At 44.1% G+C, this 21,220-nt stretch overlaps 1 protein-coding gene across 2 annotated transcripts in view; it reads right to left on the reverse strand.

Annotated features, from left to right (window-relative positions):
• CFAP58 (cilia and flagella associated protein 58) overlaps positions 1–21,220 on the reverse strand; it is a 109,027-nt gene that overhangs the window by 34,291 nt on the left and 53,516 nt on the right. For both annotated transcript variants that reach the window (XM_087862728.1, XM_087862729.1), the window contains exons 13-16: positions 19,399–19,539; positions 18,406–18,629; positions 15,821–15,932; positions 13,677–13,781 (exon numbers count right to left, since the gene is read on the reverse strand). In XM_087862728.1, coding sequence (XP_087718854.1) covers positions 13,677–13,781; positions 15,821–15,932; positions 18,406–18,629; positions 19,399–19,539 — 582 coding nt within the window. The remainder of the gene's footprint in view (positions 1–13,676; positions 13,782–15,820; positions 15,933–18,405; positions 18,630–19,398; positions 19,540–21,220) is intronic.

Consider the following 21,220-nt stretch of genomic DNA (forward strand, 5'->3'; position numbering starts at 1 on the left):
AATAAATAAAATCTTTAATAAAAAGGAAAGAAAGAGAGAGAGAGGGAGGGAGGGAGGGAGGGAGGGAGGGAGGGAGGGAGGGAGGGAGGGAGGGAGGGAGGAAGGAAGGAAGGAAAGAAGGAACAAACTCCTAATGCTTGCGGGACTCTAACACGCCCCGGGAAGTTATTCCTGGCACACTGACTGAGAGCTAGTGAGAGGGAATAGAAGGCAGGTGATAACTGAGAACACTAAGTATACTTAGGCAAGGGTGAGGGGACACAGGTTGAGAACCGTATTCACCTTAAATGAAGCTGAATGCAATTTTAAGAAAAGCCCCAAACATCTGCATATGAAAACCTGCTCCCTTGCCAAGGAGACCAGCGGGTCCTCACAACTGCCCTTTTTCTTAGGCAGGCAGGCATTTCCTGAGTGCCCATAGACCTCTGGCCTTTAGCCCCTTCATCTGTTAAATGGGGCTATTGCAAAGATGAAGAGATAAAGTCAGAGCTCCTTCACTTTAGATTTCTTAGACATGAATAACACCCCCACCACCACCGGCCAAGCTCTTGAAAGCCCCAGCACAGTCTTACTAATTTCTTCTGCTGCTAAGTTTTAACATGAAATAGAAAAAGACTAATAGGTAATGTAGTGTTTACTAATGTAGTGTTTACTCTGGTCCAGGGACTACACTAAATGTTTCACATATATTACTATAATCCCTCCCGCAACTCCATGAGATAGTGATGATTATCCCTACTTGACAAATGAAGAAACCTAGCTACCACGGACAGGTTAGGTAACCCACCCAGGGGTTCAGAGCTCATGGCAGAGCTGAGATTCAAACCGTCATCATCTAGCGACAGGATCCACGCTCTCAGCAAATACGAAATGGTCAGGAGCACTCACCAATCACTCCATAAAGGAATGTATGAAAAATAAAAGAGAATGTCATTTCAAAAAAATACGTCACATTTTACGTCTCCAAAAGAAAGAAAGAAGAACGCAGGGGGGAGAAAATGCAGTCCCCAAAACTAAAAAGTAAAATTGGCCTTATGCTCCCCAGTCATTGTTCTCATTCCATCACAGACCAGTGAAACACGTTGGGGAGCAAGCATACACACTCTCCCGGCCCCCAGATCGGCAAGTGGGGAGTGCTGAGACACGACGCCCAGAAAGCACTCGACGACGTCCCCAGCAGACCGTCGCGGGTGCCACGGCGCTAGAAGATCATGCCCAAGCCGCCCCGGGGCCCCCCTCTGAGAGTGTTCACACCAAGCCCTGCACACAGCAGGGGAACACAGGCACCCAGCGCCCCACAGGCAGGCCACACGGAGGTAGGCCCATCTCCGTTTACGGCGTCGGCACTCTGGTTTCTGAACGACCCGTCTCCAGCTGCCCCTCCACCCTCCCTGACACCTGAGGGGCAGGTGCAGGAAGCAGACGTCCCCCAGGGAGTCCCAGCACGAGGGGACAGTGGGGAAGCAGCCACAAGGGGCACGCTGGGGCAGCAGCCTCCTCAACCATCCCCGACACCTTCCACGTTCTCTGGCCAGGACAGCACTTTGCGGAAGGTGTCGCCCCCTCTCATCTCACTCTCCTTCCCCTTGACTTTGAAACAGAACAAAACCCTGCAGATGGGCTTCTGGCCCGCAGATTTCGCTGTGCCTTTCTGTCCCTCGGTCTGTCTGGGGAGGGAGCATCTCTGACATCAGCTCAGCTCTGCGGAGGATGAACACTAAACTCTGCCAAGGGAGCCAGAGAGTTACGTCCGTGCAGGCTACACCGCCAGCAACACGGAAATGCTGCCTTCCATATCTCGAAGCGGTCCTTTCTCAGTTGAGCAATTCCTTTGGAACTGGGGAAGGGGAAGTAGTCCTAGAAATGAAATGCTCAGCGGCTTTACTGGGAGGCACCACAGAACAGTGGTGAATGGTTCGGGTCTGGCCTCCGATGACGAAGGTTGAGAAGTGGGGTCGGCGAGTCTTTTCTGCAAAAGGCCAGAGAGTAACTTTCGTGGATTCCATGGGCCATACGGTGTCGGCCACAGCGGCTGGGCTCTGCTGCCCCAGCACAAAAGGAGCCAGAGATGACACACCAATGGATGCGTGTGGCTATGCGCCAATACAACTTGATTTGTGGACGCAGAAGCGCGAGGTGCATTTCACTCCATTTTTACATGTCATGAGATGTGATCGATCATTCTTTCCATTTTTTTCTAACCCCTTAAATGCATAAACACCATTCTGGGTGTGGGCCTCGTTGGGTCATCGCTTACCAAACCCTGGTTTATAATGGCAGCGCTGGCATATCTTAGCCGTAAACTCCTGGGCATGGTCTGTTGTGAAGCCTCTGTTCCCCACTCCGTGAAACAGAAACAGTAACAGCACCAGCTCATCTGGGCTTCCCACGGATACAGTGAAAGCAAACTGCTTCAGCGCAGGGCAGCTAGGCACATCGTCCGCGGGCTGTAAACATGAGCTGTGACCGCCATTCCCCTCCACTCTCCGAAACTCTCTGCAGCTTCTGCCTAATCCATCCATGCTGCCCTCAAACAGGATCGAGATTTTTCATGTCTCTACCAACAAAGAAACATTCTAGACTTTGCATAGTAACACCACTAGCCATTGAGAGTTTATGGGGCCCTAAAACATGCCCCAAATCCTGGAGGCACTCCTTTGTCAGTTTCCTTCCTAGGTCTCAGGCCCTGGAGTTCAGGAGCTGGGGACCAGAGAATGAGGTTATCCTGCCCTAAGCCAGAAACCAGGATATTTTCTGAGCACCGGCCAATTCTCATGAGACAGGCATTCCTCTAAGGGCTTCATGCGGTTCTTTCCCATTATCTTCACAGGAACCGAAGGATCCTGACAAGGCGATGAGTTCCCAGTTTCAGAGAAGTGTTTCAGGGTTCAGAAAACATCTGAAGTGCTGGAAGGTTAGGCAAAAAACAAGACCGTGCTCCTAGTAACCAGGGGGCGTGGGGCTCTAGGAACCATAGCTCTTGCAAAGAAAGGGTGACTATCTGAACCAGTGTCCTACACCCCTGGGGATCCTGTTTCAATGTAGATTCTGATTCATTAGGCCTGGCAAGGTCCTGAGAGTCTGCGTTTCTAAAAAGCTCTCAGACGATGCCAATGCCCCTGGTCCTAGGACCAGGCTTAGAGTAGTCAGGCTGTACACGCAGTGAGAAAGGTGAATTTTGCCCATCAGTGACCAAAGTGGTCTACGCGAGATGAATCAATGGCCATGGTTTTCCACAGTGAAGAGCCTTTGGAGCCAGACTGCCGAAGTCAGACTCAGAACTCCACCAGGTACCGGGTGTGTGGCCTTGGGGGCAAGTCTCCCAACCTTCCTGTGCCTCATATTTCCCACCTGTAAAGGGGCAAGGTGACAGTTTTCATCTCATAGGAGTGTGAGGATGATTAAATGAAATAATCCATATAAGCACTTAGAGGAATGCCTAACACATTGTAAATGCCCAATAAATGTAAGATAATCAGAAGATCAGGAAAAATGAAGACCCTTACCAAAGAATTTTCTTACAATGTGCTGTAGGAGGTTTGTTCCCCTGTATAGCTACTGCCTTGTGCTGATCCATTCAAACCCTCCTATCATTCAGGCCATTTTACAGTTAAGTAAACCAGACTTGCACCCAGTCAGTCATAAAACTAACTTAGGGAGAAAGTTCACCTTGAAAGGGCAGAAACCAGATGCCACCAAAGAAGCAGCAATTTCCAGTTCAGTTCATGATTTACTTATCTGAGGGGCAGGCCCATTCCCTCGACCTCGAGGCAGGAGAAACTGGAGAACGCAGGCGACAATTTCCTAAGCCGCACGCACCTGAACTTCACCAAAGTTCTTTCCGCACTGGGGTCACTTCAGTGCGTCACTTCGGTAGGTAGTGTGCTCCCATGCGTCATAACCCTCCGAAGTAATTAACTCTCCCAGTCTACATAGTAAGGGAAGTGCCTCAGTGTTCTCATTTGTACAATGCATGTGCTGGGTAACATAAGCCGCGGTGCATGGTGTGGGGGTTGAGTTTACTTCCTTTCCCCCACATTGGATCTCCTCCAAAAGTGAACCACGCATTATTTCACCCTCCCTTCCAGCCAGCTGTCATTCACCGTGTGGTCACCACCACCCCGAGGTCTGTGTGCGGGGAAAGCACAGAGCCCAGCACGCAGGAATCATGCACTAAAGGATGGCTGTGATTACGGCAAAATCAGGGCGCCATCTTTTAAATGAACCACAGTATGACCATGTCATCTGGTTACTGGATATCAACTGGAATGCCAGGAGGTTAGTGGAAGGGGGGAGGCCAAATGGGAACTTGGCTGGAAAAATGCCCATTGCCTTTTCTGAAGTTGGATCGGTGAGAAGCTAAGTGAGTAAGGGACTGGGAAGAAGAGGGTCTACTGTTTGCCGGTCTTCAGGACCTGTCGGGAAAGCTCATCTCCTACAGCAGCCCCGACTCTCATCCTCTCAGTCCATCTCAAAATTTCAGCTATGGAGGAAATGCCTGGCACGGCCATCATTTCCTGGAATACTCTGGCAGCTTCTGCCTCAAGTGCAGGTGGAGTCAGCTTTTCTGCCTCAGGCCGGGGCTTCCCCAGATGTGGGTCTGGATACAACTAAAGTGTCTCACTCTGCTTTCAGAAGGAGCCCAATGCCCCCGGGGCACCTGTCAGCCGGTGGGGAATGGGAGTCAATGAACAATCTCGAGTCTCCCCTCCTTTGACAAGACAATTCGATGTGGCTCCTCAGAGAAATTCCAGTAGCCCTGGAACTCAGATGTCCACAAGGCGCCCAGCTGTCTCCCTCCCTCTACTGGCTTTTCCTCCTTCCTGGTCTTACTCTCCTGCTCCCTCACTCCAGCTTTCTGAGACCACCTCCTAAACCAGTGGAACCCAAGCCATGTCTCATTCTCTGATTTGGGGAATCCACACTGAGACCCCTGACCACACCAACGTTTTTTTCAGAGTGCTGTAGCATCCTGTACAGAATCACAGCCCTTGTTACACTGCACTGTGGCTCCAAGGTCTTCCAAGGCCAAGATCAAGTGAACCCCTGGAACCCCAGGTGCCCTGGCACATAGACTCACTCAGTAACTATTAGGTGAGTGGATACCAGCAATACGTCTGCTGCCTGCATCAGAGGGCCAGGAGGCAACCCGTGGTCTTTTTAACAATTCAGGGAATTCCTTTTCCGTTTTAGAAAAGCTTATAAAATGAAATTAAGACAGAGATATCAGCAGCAAGGGAAAAGACATCTTAAGAAGGTCCATCTTTGGGCACTGGGTGGCTCAGTTGGTTAAGCGTCTGCCTTTGGCTCAGGTCATGATCCCAGGGTCCTGGGATCAAGCCCTGCATCGGGCTCCCTGCTCAGTGGGGAGTCTGCTTCTCCCTCTCCCTCTCCCCCTTCCCCCCCCCCCGCTTGTGCATGCACTCTCTCTTTCTCTCAATTAAATACATAAAATCTTTAAAAAAAAAAAAAAAAAAGAAGGTCCATTTTCTATTACATGCACCCATGGCTGGCCCCACAAAACACACCCCAGGTTTCTCCGCCTTTTTGCTTGCCTCCTGGGAAAGAACTCAGCTTCATTCACCTCTGACTGTCCATCACCATAAATCACCTGCAGCCTCTCCTTCTCCTCCCTTCTTATCTCCTCTTTCTCTTTTGATTTTTATGCTCTGTACTTCCATCAAGGAATCACAACAAAGGACTAGATCAAAGAAATTGAAACAAGTAAAGCTGATTGTGCTGCTGCTGTTCCTTTAAATCTCTTTTTCCCCCAGGCCTTGAAGCTAGAGGTTGCAAACTAGCCTCGTGTGGATCAAGGGTGGTTCGCAGCTGTGTTTCTGGGAAGTCCATACAATGCTCTAAAGTCACCAATATTTAAAATTCAGTATAGGAAACATAAAAATCCACATTTCAAGTTATTCTTGAAAAATTAAAGCTCCAATGGCCTGACAGCGCAATGAACTAGGGTGGGGTTAGGTGTTCCCTAGGGACGCACAGCCCCTGTGCACTCCAGTCCCCAGCACTCCCTTTTGCCTCTGATGCAGAGGCCCCTGTCCGTTTCTGTTGCCATTTCTGACTGTGATACACAGTTTACTGTGGTCTTTTTTGTTACCTGCCTGCCGTAAAGGTGGGTATATTTGAGCTTGCTACTCCATATTTAAACACTTGGAAAACACAAGTCCCAACTGTTGTGTCTGTTTCTTGGGTGTTTAAGTGCTCCGGCAAAAGGTTAGGGCTTCCTACTCTAATGCTATCATACCTTATACCATTATTTGGAATCCCATCTTGCTGCTGCTGATGATGATGTAATGATACTTGGGTAATAGATGGCAGTCGCTCATGGCACATATGCCTGCCTAATCCTACAGATGCTATTTTGTTTTTTAAAGAAGTCATTAACACAGAGGGATTCAGAAGAGATGAGGAATAAATGCATTAAAAACAGAAAGAAGAGGGGCGCCTGGGTGGCACAGTCGTTAAAGCGTCTGCCTTCGGCTCAGGGCATGATCCCGGTGTTCTGGGATCGAGCCCCACATCAGGCTCCTCTGCTGGGAGCCTGCTTCTTCCTCTCCCACTCCCCTGCTTGTGTTCCCTCTCTCGCTGACTGTCTCTCTCTGTCAAATAAATAAATAAAATCTTTAAAAAAAAAAAAAACAGAAAGAAGAGGCCACCGGGAGGCACGTCTCAGGTATGCTTGCATTGGCCTTGCTCCCTTGAAGGGAAAAGTAGGGTAGACTGGTAGGCAAAAGAAAAGAAATCTTTTCCATCTACACCTTAGATTCCAATTCTCGCAGGAATGCAGACTTCATCTTACCACTGACGCTGTAAAGTCAAGCTCAAGAACCATTTTCACCTTAACCCAGAGCAAGGGGAGAACTTTGAGTGTACCCCATGAATCAGCATGCCTCGGCACACAAAAGGGACACTGACAGTTTGCATCAAGTTTATAGATCCGTAAACCCACAGTAAATACCAGACTCCTATAAAGTTAGAAGTTAGTAACAAAAATGCAAAGGCAACAGGAAGAATAATCCCCATAATCTCTCAGAGCTCAAAGACAGAACTTAAATGGCTAAGAGACATACCACTAACTGAATGACCACCATTCTTGCAACATTTCATCAGTCACTAAACAAATATCTATCTGTGGGCAAGACTAGGAATGAAATGATCATCACGACAGATGCAGGCTCTGCTTTTGTGAAGCTTACAGTCTAGCAGGAGCCATTAAACACATAATTACAATTATTTTGTGAATTACAAGTGTAAAGAGGGCATGAAAGAGAAGTCAAGGGGCGCCTGGGTGGCTCAGTGGTTAAGTGTCTGCCTTCAGCTCAGGTCATGATCCCGGGATCCTGGGGTCGAGCCCCGCATCAGGCTTCCTGCTCAGTGGGAAGCCTGCTTCTCCCTCTCCCACCCCCTCTACTTGTGCTCCCTCTCTCACTGTCTGTTAAATGGATAAATAAAATTGAAAGAAAGAAAGAAAGAAAGAAAGAAAGAAAGAAAGAAAGAAAGAAAGAAAGAAAGAAAGAAAGGAAGAGGAAAAGAAAAGAAGAGAAGAGAAGAAGAAAAAGAAAAGTCAAGTCAACATATGGGAACAGAAGACCCAACCTAGGAACTGGAACCACCCCCCCAGAAACAGCATTTAAGCTAAGGCCTAAAGGTTGAGTAGGAGTTGCTCAGGCAGGGAGCCTGTCCATCATTATTGAGTACTTCCTACATGTCCTGCTACCGTATCAGGCATTGGGGTTAGAGAGATGAATTATCAAGTGTCTTTCCTCAAAGAACTCACAGTCTATTGGGGGTAAATAGGCTTCTATCTTGGGGCGCCTGGGTGGCTCAGTTGTTAAGCGTCTGCCTTCGGCTCAGGGCGTGATCCCAGAGTCCTGCGATCGAGCCCCACATCAGGCTCATCTGCTAGGAGCCTGCTTCTTCCTCTCCTACTCCCCCTGCTTGTGTTCCCTCTCTCGCTGGCTGTCTCTCTCTGTCAAATAAATAAATAAAATCTTTAAAAAAAAATAGGCTTCTATCTTATCTGCTGCTGGAAATGATGGGGTCTCTTTATTGCCATGTAACAGATTAAATAGTCATTTAAAAAATGTTCTGATACTCAGAAAAATTCAACCAAAAATCTTCCTAATTGCAACATGTTCTAAGTGCAGAAAATTTCTCCAATAATTTTAAAAAACAGATGACACTGAGAAATTGTCCAATTCTGTGGAGCGCAGGGGGCTTCCCGAAGACAACAAGGTGTGTTGTATGTGGATATGCAAGCCCCAGAAGGAAACTTGCCGCAGGCACAGGACAACCCAACCATCTCAAAGAGAGTTTAAATGAAGGACTGAATAAAGAGGAGTGAGGCTGGATGTTAAACCTTGGCGAGCTGTAAAACACTGTTTTGTGGTCAATAACGTTAATGATCATAATACTGTAAATAAGAACATTGGTAAGGATAACCAAGCACACTGGCAAATCTCTATGTGGACTTAACACATTCAATTCTGTGGGTAAAAACTATCATTGTCCCCATTTTATGGATGAGAAAACTAGGGATTAGAGAAGAGAAGACAAGAAATGTCTGGGGGGTTGAGTGGGACAAGTGGCTGGATTCACTGAACAAGGGGCTTGGACTTTAATGGCCATAAAAGGATAAGAGACAAGGTCCTAGGCCTGTGCGAAAAGAGATGATGGATAGAAGATAGATAGGTAGGGGCACCTGGGTGGCACAGCGGTTAAGCATCTGCCTTCAGCTCAGGGCGTGATCCTGGCATTCTGGGATCGAGCCCCACATCAGGCTCCTCCGCTGTGGGCCTGCTTCTTCCTCTCCCACTCCCCCTGCTTGTGTTCCCTCTCTCGCTGGCTGTCTCTATCCTGTCGAATAAATAAATAAAATCTTTTTTTTAAAAAAAAAGAAGATAGGTAGGTAGGTAGGTAGATAGATAGATAGATAGATAGATAGACAGATAGATAGAAGTCCACCCACTGGGACAGGAAGACCACAAAGATATCTAACAACACCTCTTTGGCTGTGTGGAGAATGTACATTCATGGCTCTTCCATCACAAGAGTTTGGGGTTCTCATATACATGAACTAAGTTGTCCAAGAAGCTCCAAGGTGAGAATTTAATATAAGAAATTATCCTAAGCAGTATGGTGACTAACATAATATAATAAAAAATCATTTAAAAAAAAAAAAAAAAGAAATTATCCTAAGCAAGTGGTATCTCCTAGGGCACCTGGTAGGAACAAATGAAAGGGCGGACCCTTAACCTGAACTGTTCCTGAATCCTAGAAATAAAGCCTTTCTGAAAATTAGTCCACAAGCCGAATTTACAACACAAAAGGAAAAAGATCCAGCATGAATCAAAGTCAGCAGTCATATTACATGATGGGAAAGATCGCCAAGGCGTTCAACTAATAGAACAACCAGGTGAAGACTATAAAATAAATGTTTAAATTAATTGAAGATGTAAGGGAAGGAATAAAAACATAAGAAAAAAATCAAGACACTAGCAACAAAGACCATTCATATGGGGGGAAAAAACCTCTAGAAAATAAAAATAAAATCATTGAAAAGGAAATCTTGTTCAATTGGCTATTAGCAGATAAGCACACCTTGAAAGACTTAGTGAGTAAAAAGACAAAGCTGCAAAAATGTAACATAAGAGATAAAGAGAAGAAGGGGGGGGTGCGTGGGTGGTGCAGTCGTTAGGCGTCTGCCTTCAGCTCAGGGCGTGATCCCAGCGTTCTGGGATCGAGCCCCACGTCAGGCTTCTCTGCTGGGAGCCTGCTTCTTCCTCTCCCACTCCCCCTGCTTGTGTTCCCTCTCTCACTGGCTGTCTCTGTCAAATAAATAAATAAAATCTTTAAAAAAAAAAGAGAGAGAGAGAAGAAAATATCTAAGAGGCCAGTAGGTAAAGAAGAATGAATGAGAAAATCCAACCTATATCTGGTAAGAGTTCCAGAAGGAGTGAATAAAGAAGATAAAAGGAGACACTATTTTTTTTAAAGACTTATTTATTTATTTATTTATTTATTTATTTGAGAGAGAGAGAGAGAGAGAGAGAGCAGGTATGCATGCAGGGGGTAGGGGCAGAGGGAGAAGGAGAAAGAAACTCAAGCAGACTCCAAGCTACACGGGCCTCGACCTCAGACACTTAACCGACGGCACCACTCAGGCACCCCAATAAAAAGGAGACATTATTCAAAGACAAATTCAGATTCAGAATCAGGAAACAGCAAATCCTAAGCGCAGTCAGCAAAGCTAAGTTCATACCAAATGCATTGTGCTGAAAGTCCAGGACACCAAAGCCAATGCAGAGCTCTAGCAACCAGACAGAAGCACAGGCAGGATATGCCTGAAGAGGAGCAGGAATCACGAGACTAACAGCAGACCTCTCAATGGCATCACTCGAAGCTAACACAAGGGCCTGCCAGCTTGAAAGTGCCAAGAGAAAATAGAATTTCAACAGAATCATTTATGAGTATGACCAAAATAAAAATATGTTCAGATAAGCAAAAGAGAGTATTAGCCTCTGAAAAATTGATCACTGAAATAACTATGAAAGGATGCACTTTCAAAAGGGGATGGAACCTAGAAGTAAGGAACTGGGGAGATGAAGACATAGAAAACAAAAGAACTGGGAGCGCGTGGCTGGCTCTGTCAATGGAGCATGTGACTCTTGATCTCGGGGACTTGAGCTCAAGCACCACGTGGGATGTAGAGCTTACTTTAAAAAATTAAAAAAACAAAGAAAACAAAAGAACTGGTAAACATCTTGGTAAATCCAAATAAATATTCATGGACTCTATAAAATCATGATACTGGCTGATGCTGGCAGGACCATAGTGGGAATTTGGAATTAAAGCATCCAGGTCCTTGTGTGGTTAAGAATAAGCATACGGATCAACTGTAGATTGGTTTAGACTCGATGTCCGCTTTACGTGTTCCATTTTTTAGGAAATCCATTAGACAGAGAGTGAGAATTACACTGAGTGGTGGGAGTCGTGCAGAAAATAACTAAATAAGCCAGGAAAAGGAGAATAGGAGTAATGAGGAGAGAAAAGTAACTGGTGGAGGGCAAAAAGAGGGAATAAAGAAAACTCAATCCAACAGAAAGCAGGAACAGAACTTTTTTAAGCATTAACATAATCAGGGTAAATAATAGAAAGTAAATAGCTAGAAATAAACCTAAAATTATCAATAAATACAAGTAGACTAGACATACCAATCAAAAGACAAATACATCTGATTGGATGTTTTTTAAATTACAAGATACTCACCTAAAATATAAAGACAACAAAAGTTTAAAAGTATAGAGAACTTATGCACAGAAACCCCAGGTAGAGTTATATTAGTATCAGACAATTTTGTAAGTAAAAGCATTAAGGATTGAAGAAGACTCTCACGTAATATTAAGGGCACAATTCACAAGGAAGAAAGAACAACTGCAAACTTGTACTCACCTTATGAACATAATATTAAATGTACTTAAAGCAAAAAAAAAATGACAGAACTACAAGGAAAAATAGATAAATCTTCAAATTTTTTCTCAGTGATGATGCAGACAAAGAAAATGAGGAAAGATACAGATCCGGACAACATAATTAACAAGGCTGACCTGGTGAACATCATAGAGACTCCCGAAGCTTGACAGTACACAACCCTTTCAAGCACACGGGCACCAGTTACAAAAACGGACCCTTCACTGGTCCCAAAGCAGGTTTCAATAAATTCCAAAGAATCAGTAGAATGCAGATCACAACGCAAAAAAATGAGAGATCAGTAACTAAGAGATAACTTAACTGCATATATATTTGGGGATTTAAAGTTGTACTTTTAATTACCGTAAGAGGAATAGCAGATATTTTTTAAGACTTACTCTCAAAGGAGAAATAATTCTGAAAACAGAAAATATTTAGAACTAAATGAAAATGAAAAATACTGTATTTCAAACCCTGCGGGGAGGAATTCAAGAAATCATTTAAAGGACATTTTATAGCTGTAAATGCATCTCATAGAAAGTAGATTTAACATTAATGAGCTGAGCATCAGTGTTAAGAAGGTAGAAAAAGAACAGAATAAATCCAAAGCCTAGAGAGGGAAAGAAGTAATAAAATTAGAGCAGTCAGTGAAATACAAAACAAACTTACAACAAAATCTCCTTCTTTTTAAAGAAAACAACGCGATAATATTCAGAAAGGCAAGGTAAGGCGCTGGTAGAAAGTGCGAGCTCTGGAGGTGTCTGGTTTGCGTCCCCACTCTGCCACTTCCCAGTTGCATGGCCTTGGGACGTGACTTGTGGTTGCATGGGTGGAGTCACAGCCTAAAGCCTGGAATACCCGCCAGACCCCAGTGCCCTTGCACTAATTGGTTATCCTCACAACAGGACTTCTAAGTTGTATACTCTGATGGGAGAAGTTTCCTCCCATAAAGAAACGGGGTATTACTGCCCCCATTGAACAGATGGAAAAACTGAAGTTTGGAGAATTTATGTAAGTCTCCCTCAAGTCATGTAATATAAAGCATTGGAGCTGATTCAAGACCAGATCTTTCTGACTCCAAAGTCTGCCCTCCTAACCACTATGCTCATCTATAAGAGAAAAGGACTACCCCTATGGCCCATTCAGCAAAGCCACGCTCAGGAGAGCTACTTCCTTTATATACCCAACCCCAGGGACAATGTCTTTTTAAGGTAAAATGTAAAACAGAAGGGGTAAATGCATAGAAGTCCCTTGCTCAGGTATAGACGTTCCTGTTCTTACCAACGGCAACCCAGCAGTCAAGATCATGGGCTTTGGAGTTAGAAATAATAAGAATACTTGCTAATATTTATTAAACGCTATGTGCCAAGCATAACACTTAGCTCTTTGCATCTTCACAACCTCCCTTCCCCCAGGTTCTGTTATTGTCCCATAACAAAGATTAAGAACCTCGAGTGCAGAGAAGTTAACCTCACGCAGCTATAAATTGGCAGAGGCAGGATTCCGACCCTGTCCCCCTAACACGGAGCTTACATTCGTATCCACACCGTACTCCTGGAACCCAACTTCCTCATCCACGGATCGGGGGTGACAATGTCCACCCCACCCACAAACTGTGAAGAGGAACTGAGGCAAGTAAGGGGAACCACCAGCACGGTATCCGGCGTGACGGCAGTAACGGTGGTGACAGCCTATACTCAAGGCACAGGCCTAAAAGGATGTTACCATTCCTGATTGCTCCAGAAAAACTGAATGCATAAAAGCCACAAAAAGTAGTCTCTCCTTCTAGTTCATCTCACAAATCTTCAAGAGGACAGATCATCTGTGCTCTATGTGAAAGCTTATTTTCAAAATCAAAATCATAGCATTTCCCATTATATAAAGACATAAAGAAAAGTATTTAAAAGAACCTGACAAATAAAACTGTAGAGAAGGGGGGGAAGGCTCACATCACCCAATGCAGTAAGTCTGGCCTTCAACTTAATTTTCCAGAATTCTTGAAATATCAGTGATGGCAGCATAAAAGACCAATTAATCATGTTGTTTGTTCTCTGTGTGTGAGTCACCGTTGCCATCTACAGTTAAAGACGGGGCGTGCAGTGGTGCCAGATAGCTAATTCTACAAGCAGTCCTAGAGCTGGGGATGCTCAAAAATGCGCTTGCTCAGTGAGTCCAGAAAAGGAAGACGCTACCTGCAGAAGCAGCTCTTTCTCAACCACCTCTTCCGTCTTGCCGATGAGGCGCTTCTGCAGGGTGTGAATCTTCTGTATCAGCTCAAAGGTACTGGGGTCACTGGCCTGTTCAAAGGGAACAAAATAAAGCAGCTGAGATAGCATCAGTTCAAAGCACGGAAGTCTCTTTGTAAAATAATTATTGTCTTACTAAAATGTATTGCAAACCTGCAGACCCCATACAGAGAGAATTAAAACCAAAAAAAAAAAAAAAGCATAACAGATTGCAATGACCACCAAAAAAGACTGAAGCTAATGTCTTGTCTATTAGCTCTAGTTGGCCAATAAATGGAAAACGAAGATGTTTATTCCACCAGGGGGAACAGTGATAATACTAATAATAACAATAATGATAGCGACTATGCATACTTGATTCTTTGCCACCATCCCGACACCATGCTAAGTGCTTTTCATACAATATCAAATTTTAGGCACACGACAGTCCTAAGAGACAGTCTTCCCCTTTTACGGAGAAGGCAACTAAGGCTCAGAGGAGTAAGTCGTCCACCCACACTGGTAAGGGTCAGAGCTGGATTCAAGCCCAGAATGCCTGGCTCCGAGGCCTGCGGTTCTTCATTACTATGCTCTGAGGCTTTTCCTCCTATGCCCTCTGTTTCCGAATGAATGAGACAGGCTTCCCTAATTTATTCAAACTCAGGATTCTCCTTTGGTAATTGCCAGCAAGAAGATTCATTATAGCCTATGATGGGGAAGGTTCCTAGGATACGGACTTCTGCTAATAATTGGCAGCAAAACACGACCATGGCATTTAGCTCTCAGATGGGGTTATCAATCCGTAAAGCTTTGAGGCACCTTCAGGAACTCTGCGTACAATTCAAACAAATGCTACAGTTATAAATTGATAATCTGTCCTCTCGACTTTGAGCCAAAGTTCTGCTTTCAACTGTACTGACATTTTGAATTAATCTAGCAGCTAAATATTTTCATCTGCTTCCCCAATATTTTCTAATTTTTAAATAGAAATTGACACGGAATTGGAAACTTTAAAGATCTGCTTGAAAACACATGGAATAAACTAATACGACAGTAAATGAATTTTAAGTCTTCAGCTCTACTTCCCCAGACACATCCATATTATTGTTAGTTTAGTAAATGACACCACTCTTGGCATTTAAAGAGAAATAAATGAGGGTCGAAACTGGGGAGAGAAAACATTTCACTGACTTTGACTTTGCTTAAGAAACACTAAGCAGCGCCAACCGATGTTCACATACAGGGACTAGAGCTGACATACATTCATCTGGCAAGACTGGACTTTCTTAAAATTCAGGCCTCGTGTTTACATAACAATTTATAATGCATTATCCTTAATGCTTTCTTCATTAAAAAGGAAAAATAGAAATGAAAACCAAAAGCTGACTTGGCTGATGGTTCCTTCTTATGTCATATATTTTATCCTCCCCAAACCCTAATTGTTGGTGTAGTCAAAGCCCCTCCTGGCACCCACAAGGCTGGCTATAACTCGGACAGATGACCTTCTTTTCCTTGAATAAGCAGAGCTTGTCTTTAACTGTTATCTGCAGGGCTGATGGTAATGTCTATCAGGAAGTCATAAAATAAAATATGAGGTTTGTTATCCATCACCTACCAGTGAGATGTTGGCTGTGTCCCCAGATCCTAAGAGAAGGGGTTTGGCTACACAATGCTAGTCCTTTGGAAAAAAAAAAAAAAAAAGCTAGCTGACAAGAGCCTTGTTTGCTTTGGCAAAGAATGCAAAGACCAGCTGAAAGTAGGTATAGATGCCAGTGGCTGAAGGCAATCAACAATCTGAGACAGGCAGCCTCAGGATAACTGGTTGACCAGAAACTACCTACCAGGAAAAATGTCAATTGATGAGGCTAGTTTGAAGCTCACCCTGGGTCTTCTTTAAACAGAAGGGATTTTGTCCAAGACTTTTTAAACAAAACCCAAGTAAACCATCTGGTTTTGAAACAACCCAATTTACATTTGATCCAGACTTACATTCTAGGTGACAATTTGCATAGCATTAAATACAACTGAGCTTCTTCCTGTGCTTTAGGTAGGAGATCGTGCGGGGTAGGAGGAGAGATCTGGGGAGGAGAGGAAGGCTCTGCCAGCTGTACCTCAAGCTTCCTCCATCTGTGCACATTCATGGGGTTCTCCAGTTCCTCCTCGAGGGCGCGACATCGTGTCCTCTCCTTCAAGAATTCTCGTTGCATGTGGAAAAGCTCCTGCCTGAATAAGACAAACTTACTAAGAAATTCTCCACCAATTTGAAAATCATGTCTTTGTGTGGCTACAGACCCACTACATCTTACATAAAAAGTTGGCATTAGGGAGACTTCTGTGAACACAGACCAGTCTTCCATCTGGGCCAGACCCAGATGTTACCAAGCCTTTTGCAGAGCACAAACTTCAGCGTTAGCTTTAATGAAAGTACCAGAGCTTCCGAATCATGGTTCTGAACACCCAAAGAGTTTACAAGTATATGGAAAGAATAGGGAGGAAGCAAATTATAAGAATTTCAATATACTCTTCAATGCTTCTAAATATCTCTATATAAAGAACAATCTATCTTTTATGTTCTACCACAAAAGATGGCACCTGTAGGACACTGAGGCTTTGGTGATAACCTGACACCAATTAGGGCAGTGCTGTTCCCCCTGACTGTGCATTGGAATCACCTGGGGAGCCGTGCGACCCACCTTTGCCTGCACCCGATCCCTGCAGGGATTCTGCCTTAAATGGTCAAGCACGTTACCTGGCTTTCGTGGATTGCGAAGTCCTCCTGGTAATTCTAATGTGCAGCCAAGATTGAGAAAGACCGAGTTAGAAGCGATATTTTATTTGATGTTCCACAACTAAGTACACAGGTGGCTGCACAAGTTCTGAAGACCTAGCTCTGGCTTAAACCTACCGCCCCAGTCTGCCGGAATCTCTGGTTAAACCAGTCGGCCCTGCACTACAGCCGTTCACAGGACCCGAAGCTGGCCGCCACCCTACGGAACAAGGTGCTTTGTTGGGGGGCAGAGAAGACGCAAACACTCACGTCGACGTGGGCAATAAGGATATTATTATCTGTCCTCGTCTGCTGTGGGTGTGCAGATTACTAATACCAAACCATCTCTTTAACTTAATTGCTTCATTTAAACCAATAATACAACTTCCCCTCATTAGCAAGACAAACCATTAGAATTAACTGCATGATGTTCACTCGACAGGGAGCTCAGCACAAGCTGCTTAGAATTAAAAGCATATTTTTAACACTTCGATTTTCTAGAGTGTCGGCAGAAGAGGAGAGCGGGAGGGAGTGTTAGCTACTGTTATTGACAGCTTATTTTGTTCTAGACTCTGTGCTAGGCACATTGTGTTTGTTTTCATGCTTAACTACAAGTCTAAAGCTCAGAGAAGTGAAGTGATTTGCCCAAGGTCACACAGCTTGTGGGTGGCAAGGCTGAGAATGAAATTCATGCCAGCTTGCCTCCAATTTCTTTAGTAAGGTGTCTTTCCATTGAAGAGAAAAATAAAATCGATTATCCACAAACCAGCAATACTAACTAGGAATAGGTAGAATTTGGTCCTTTGTGTATATAATAAAAATAACTCCTGGCTGGCAAGTTTAGCGATGATCTTCGAGATCATTCAAAAACGACTTAGAATGAATCTATTTGTCTTTGAAATGTCAGTGGTGGTACCTCTAGATAGTAAAGTTATGAGTGATTTTTTTAATCCCTTCTTTATATTTTTTCTGCATTTCCCACATTTTCTACAGTCTACAGTGAGTTTGTACTACTTTCATCATCTGAAATACGAGCGACTCTAAAAAAAATAGAAAGTATTGATCCAGCCTTGATAGTGGCAACTTCTCTTGCTATTCCTGAATATATTCACTGCATCTAAATATCAAAACTATCTTCTAATCCAATTCATTTAAGAAGCAGATGCAGACCGTGTCCTTGTCCCCAGGTGGTCAAGGATACCGTTCATCTACAAGTCCGTGGGGAATAAGGACAGCTACAGAGACAACACCAGGCCTCTTATTTGGTTTCCTGCAATTGCCTGTATAAAACATGGTGAGGTTTTCCCAAAGGGGAAGTAGATCTTGTATAATGCAAGATTTAAAGCCAGAAGAAGGCCCACTAAGCTAAAGTGAAAGCTGCAGAAGATAAATCAAGAGTGAGATATAAAATTTGGCTGCCTTCTAAGGAAACAGTTTTCAAATAGTGATAAAATTAAATTTTTTCCCTTCTTTTCATTCTGTATATAATTCCAAGAAGAAGATGTGCAAATGTTACCAGGATTAAATTTAAATATTGCTGCTTGATAACACTGCATGCTGCCTTCTTAAAGAAATTCTAAAAAGCTCATTGGGGGAAATGATTTTCTGGATTGTAACTAGGTTGTATCTGTGATTTGTCTTGAAATTTCTTTTTTAAAAGCCAGAATACGTTTCTAGAAAATCTTTTTGCACTCACTTATATTCCCTTGAGAGGAGACTAGTTCACTTTTTTGGTGACATAGAATGGGCATAATGTAGATTCTGAATTATGGAAAAGTTCTCATTATTTGCTTATAATTCCATCATATAAAAAATTAATTTATATAACTTGATAAAGACCTTCCACGACCAACAAGCAATGAACATAAGGTCATTTCAGGAGCTCCCCCCAGACCGCGGTGCCCTCACCTCTGAAGGGTCTCTTATTACCTGAGTTCATCAACATTAGCCACACTCCTGGCAAGAATCCCCTTTTCTCTGCGAAGTTTTTTAATCTCAAGTTTGAGAATTCTCATGTCCTCCACCCTCTGGTTGTACTGGCTCTCGCCTTTATTCAGCACGGACTGCTGGATCTTGATCTTCTCATAGAGCAAAGCCAGCTCGTCATTGCGCCGGACAAGCTGAGACCCGAGGATATCTCTCTCACTGGTGACCTAGAAAGACAGGGAAAGGCATGGCCGTCAGGGAAACAAAAAGTCTCATTTTCGTTATGGCAGCCTCTTTCATCCCATCAAAGATCTCTCAAATGTCCATGTGTGCTAGGCGTCCAGTGGGCAGGGCACTGGAAAGATCCTGCTAGACAGTCAACACAGCTCCTCCCATGTGTTTGCAGTCCCATGGGAAAGAGAAAAGTGCAACAAATCATCCATCATCATCATCATCATCCCATATTTCTTGGCCTGTGGGTGTTTTTTTGTTTGTTTTCCCAACCCATTCTTTTATAAATGTTAACATTTGAATGACTTTATGGTGGGCTAGCTCTTGCCAGTTTCCACCACTCCTTACTGTCTTACACTGGCCAATTTCTCTTTTTTTCAACCTGCCAAATCTCTGAAAGCATTTAAGTTTCTAACCCCCTAATTATGCATTTGAGTTTCTAACTCCCTAATTATGTAATTGTTCATTGCAATTACATGTGAGCAATTATACTGTACTAGAATGTAAGCTCCCGGAGAACAGGGGCCTTATTTTCCCATTGGCCAGGGTATCCCCAAGGGCCTAGAGGATAGTAAGGGCTTGTAAATATGACTTGAATAATGAATGACTATTTCACAAGTAATCAACGGAAGATGGCCTTCTACTGCTGTTCTTCCTATAGATTGAATGCAAGAGCTAAGAGAAAAATGAGGATTCATGAAAAGTTGAATCAAACAGCGGCGTCTGCTGATGAGGTCTGCAGGTCTGGTGAGGAGATGGTCCTACCTGGTCCAATTCCTTCTTCTGTCTCAGCCTCTCCCCATCCGCCTCAGCGATGATTCGCAGGAGTTTTCTCTCTTCCGCTTCCTGCTTTTCAATGAAGTGTTTGGTCTCCAGAGCTTGCTGTCTTAGCTTCTGCAGCTCGGCCTAACAAAGAATGAAAGACACCGAGAGATCTCGCTCTGTGGCAGTACCGACTGCACTGCAGGGCCCAGATTCAGACACACAGTTGTTCTTCTTAGACTTCACTCTAATGTTTCGCTTAATGTGGTTTGATCATTCTCACAAGCAAAACAAGCTACACACACACACACACACACACACACACACACACACGCATGCACACACAGGCCTGTAAAGAAACAGCAAGGCACATTATAGTGATCATGTTTATTCTATGAGTTGTGCCCTTGAGGGATTTCCATCATTTTTCTATATACATGTAGCAGAGGCTTCATTGGTATTCAGCAGCTCTTCTCTTACCAGCTAAACAAGGTGAGAATTCACAAAGAATAGTGCAGAGGAGGACGTAGGGGTGAGGACAGAGGGGAGGGCCTTTGTATGCACTAGCTCCTGTAATGGTCCTAACACCACCAGCACATCAAACTACAGAGATAAAGCCTGTTGCAAGCAAAAATTAATAAAGATAACAAACAAGTGTCTATCTTATAAAATGTCTTGATGGAACAGAAGAGATGTCATGGTATAGAAAGCTATATAGATCCTGTTCCTCAGATGCTTCCAATCTAGATGAGAAGATGAGATATACAAGTAATTATGTGAACATTAACAAGTCCAGGCAGTGATTTTTCAATATGTTTATTAGCACACAGACAGGAAATTGATGTTGCAGGAGGGCCAGAGGACTATGGTTGTCAGGGAGGTTTCCTAGGAGAGCTCAGATCTTGAGGCTCTTGAGGTTACACGGAATTTGTAAGAGTGATGGGGTCAGGGTGCCACAGAGTGGTCAGTTTCAGAAGGAAAATACCTCTCGTCAGAGGACACATTCACTCCAATTCCACAAGTATGTTTGTGACCTACCGTGTCTCAGGCATGATAGCAGGCATTTTGCATAGCTACTCTCACCCTCATTTACAAATACAATGTGTAGGAGACAAAGAAAAGCAAATTCACTGCCCAAGGTCACACAGCCAGTAAGCGGCAGAGTTTAGATTCCAACCCAGATCTTGTGATTCCAAAGCCTGTGCCGTGGCTGCCATCACCAGCCAATCGTTCCAGGTGAAATACAGGAGTAAGACTTGAAAGATTCATCATCCATGAGAAATGACAAATATAACACATCACAGTGTGGAAATGCTATCCACTGTGGGGAAAAGGACATGGGAGTACCCACGGATGAGATTCTACCTCCTGCCTGCCCAGGGATTAGAGGGAAGAACCAGTGAGAGCCTTGGCAACTGAGAGATATTTCCTAAGAGAACAGGCTTGTGTTGGGGGAAGGCATTAAACAGACCAGCATGCAAACTGTAAAGTACCTGGTGTGTTTACCACACAGCCAAGCAGCCGGTGTGGCTGGATTATTAGAGTGTTGGGTAGGGAATAGCAGGAGGTAAAACCGAGGAGACTGGGAAGGGTTTTGTGTGCCACGGACTGTACAGAGTATGCAATGAGGAGCCACAGAGGTATTCACATTAAAGAAGAGTGCGTCTTTGAGAGGTTCCACGCCCAAGCGGAAAGGACAGGTTTTTACCACGGACCAGGTCAACACCAGAAGAAACAAATGAGAAGAGAGCTCTGATTTCACCCACGGCTGGAAACACAAGGGAGATGACAAGATGACATGGAGGCTCTAATTTTTCAATAGCTT

The sequence above is a fragment of the Ursus americanus genome, chromosome 6, assembly GCF_024610735.1.
Source record: "Ursus americanus isolate L20-20 chromosome 6, mUrsAme1.1.p, whole genome shotgun sequence".
Classification (NCBI taxonomy): domain Eukaryota; kingdom Metazoa; phylum Chordata; class Mammalia; order Carnivora; family Ursidae; genus Ursus; species Ursus americanus.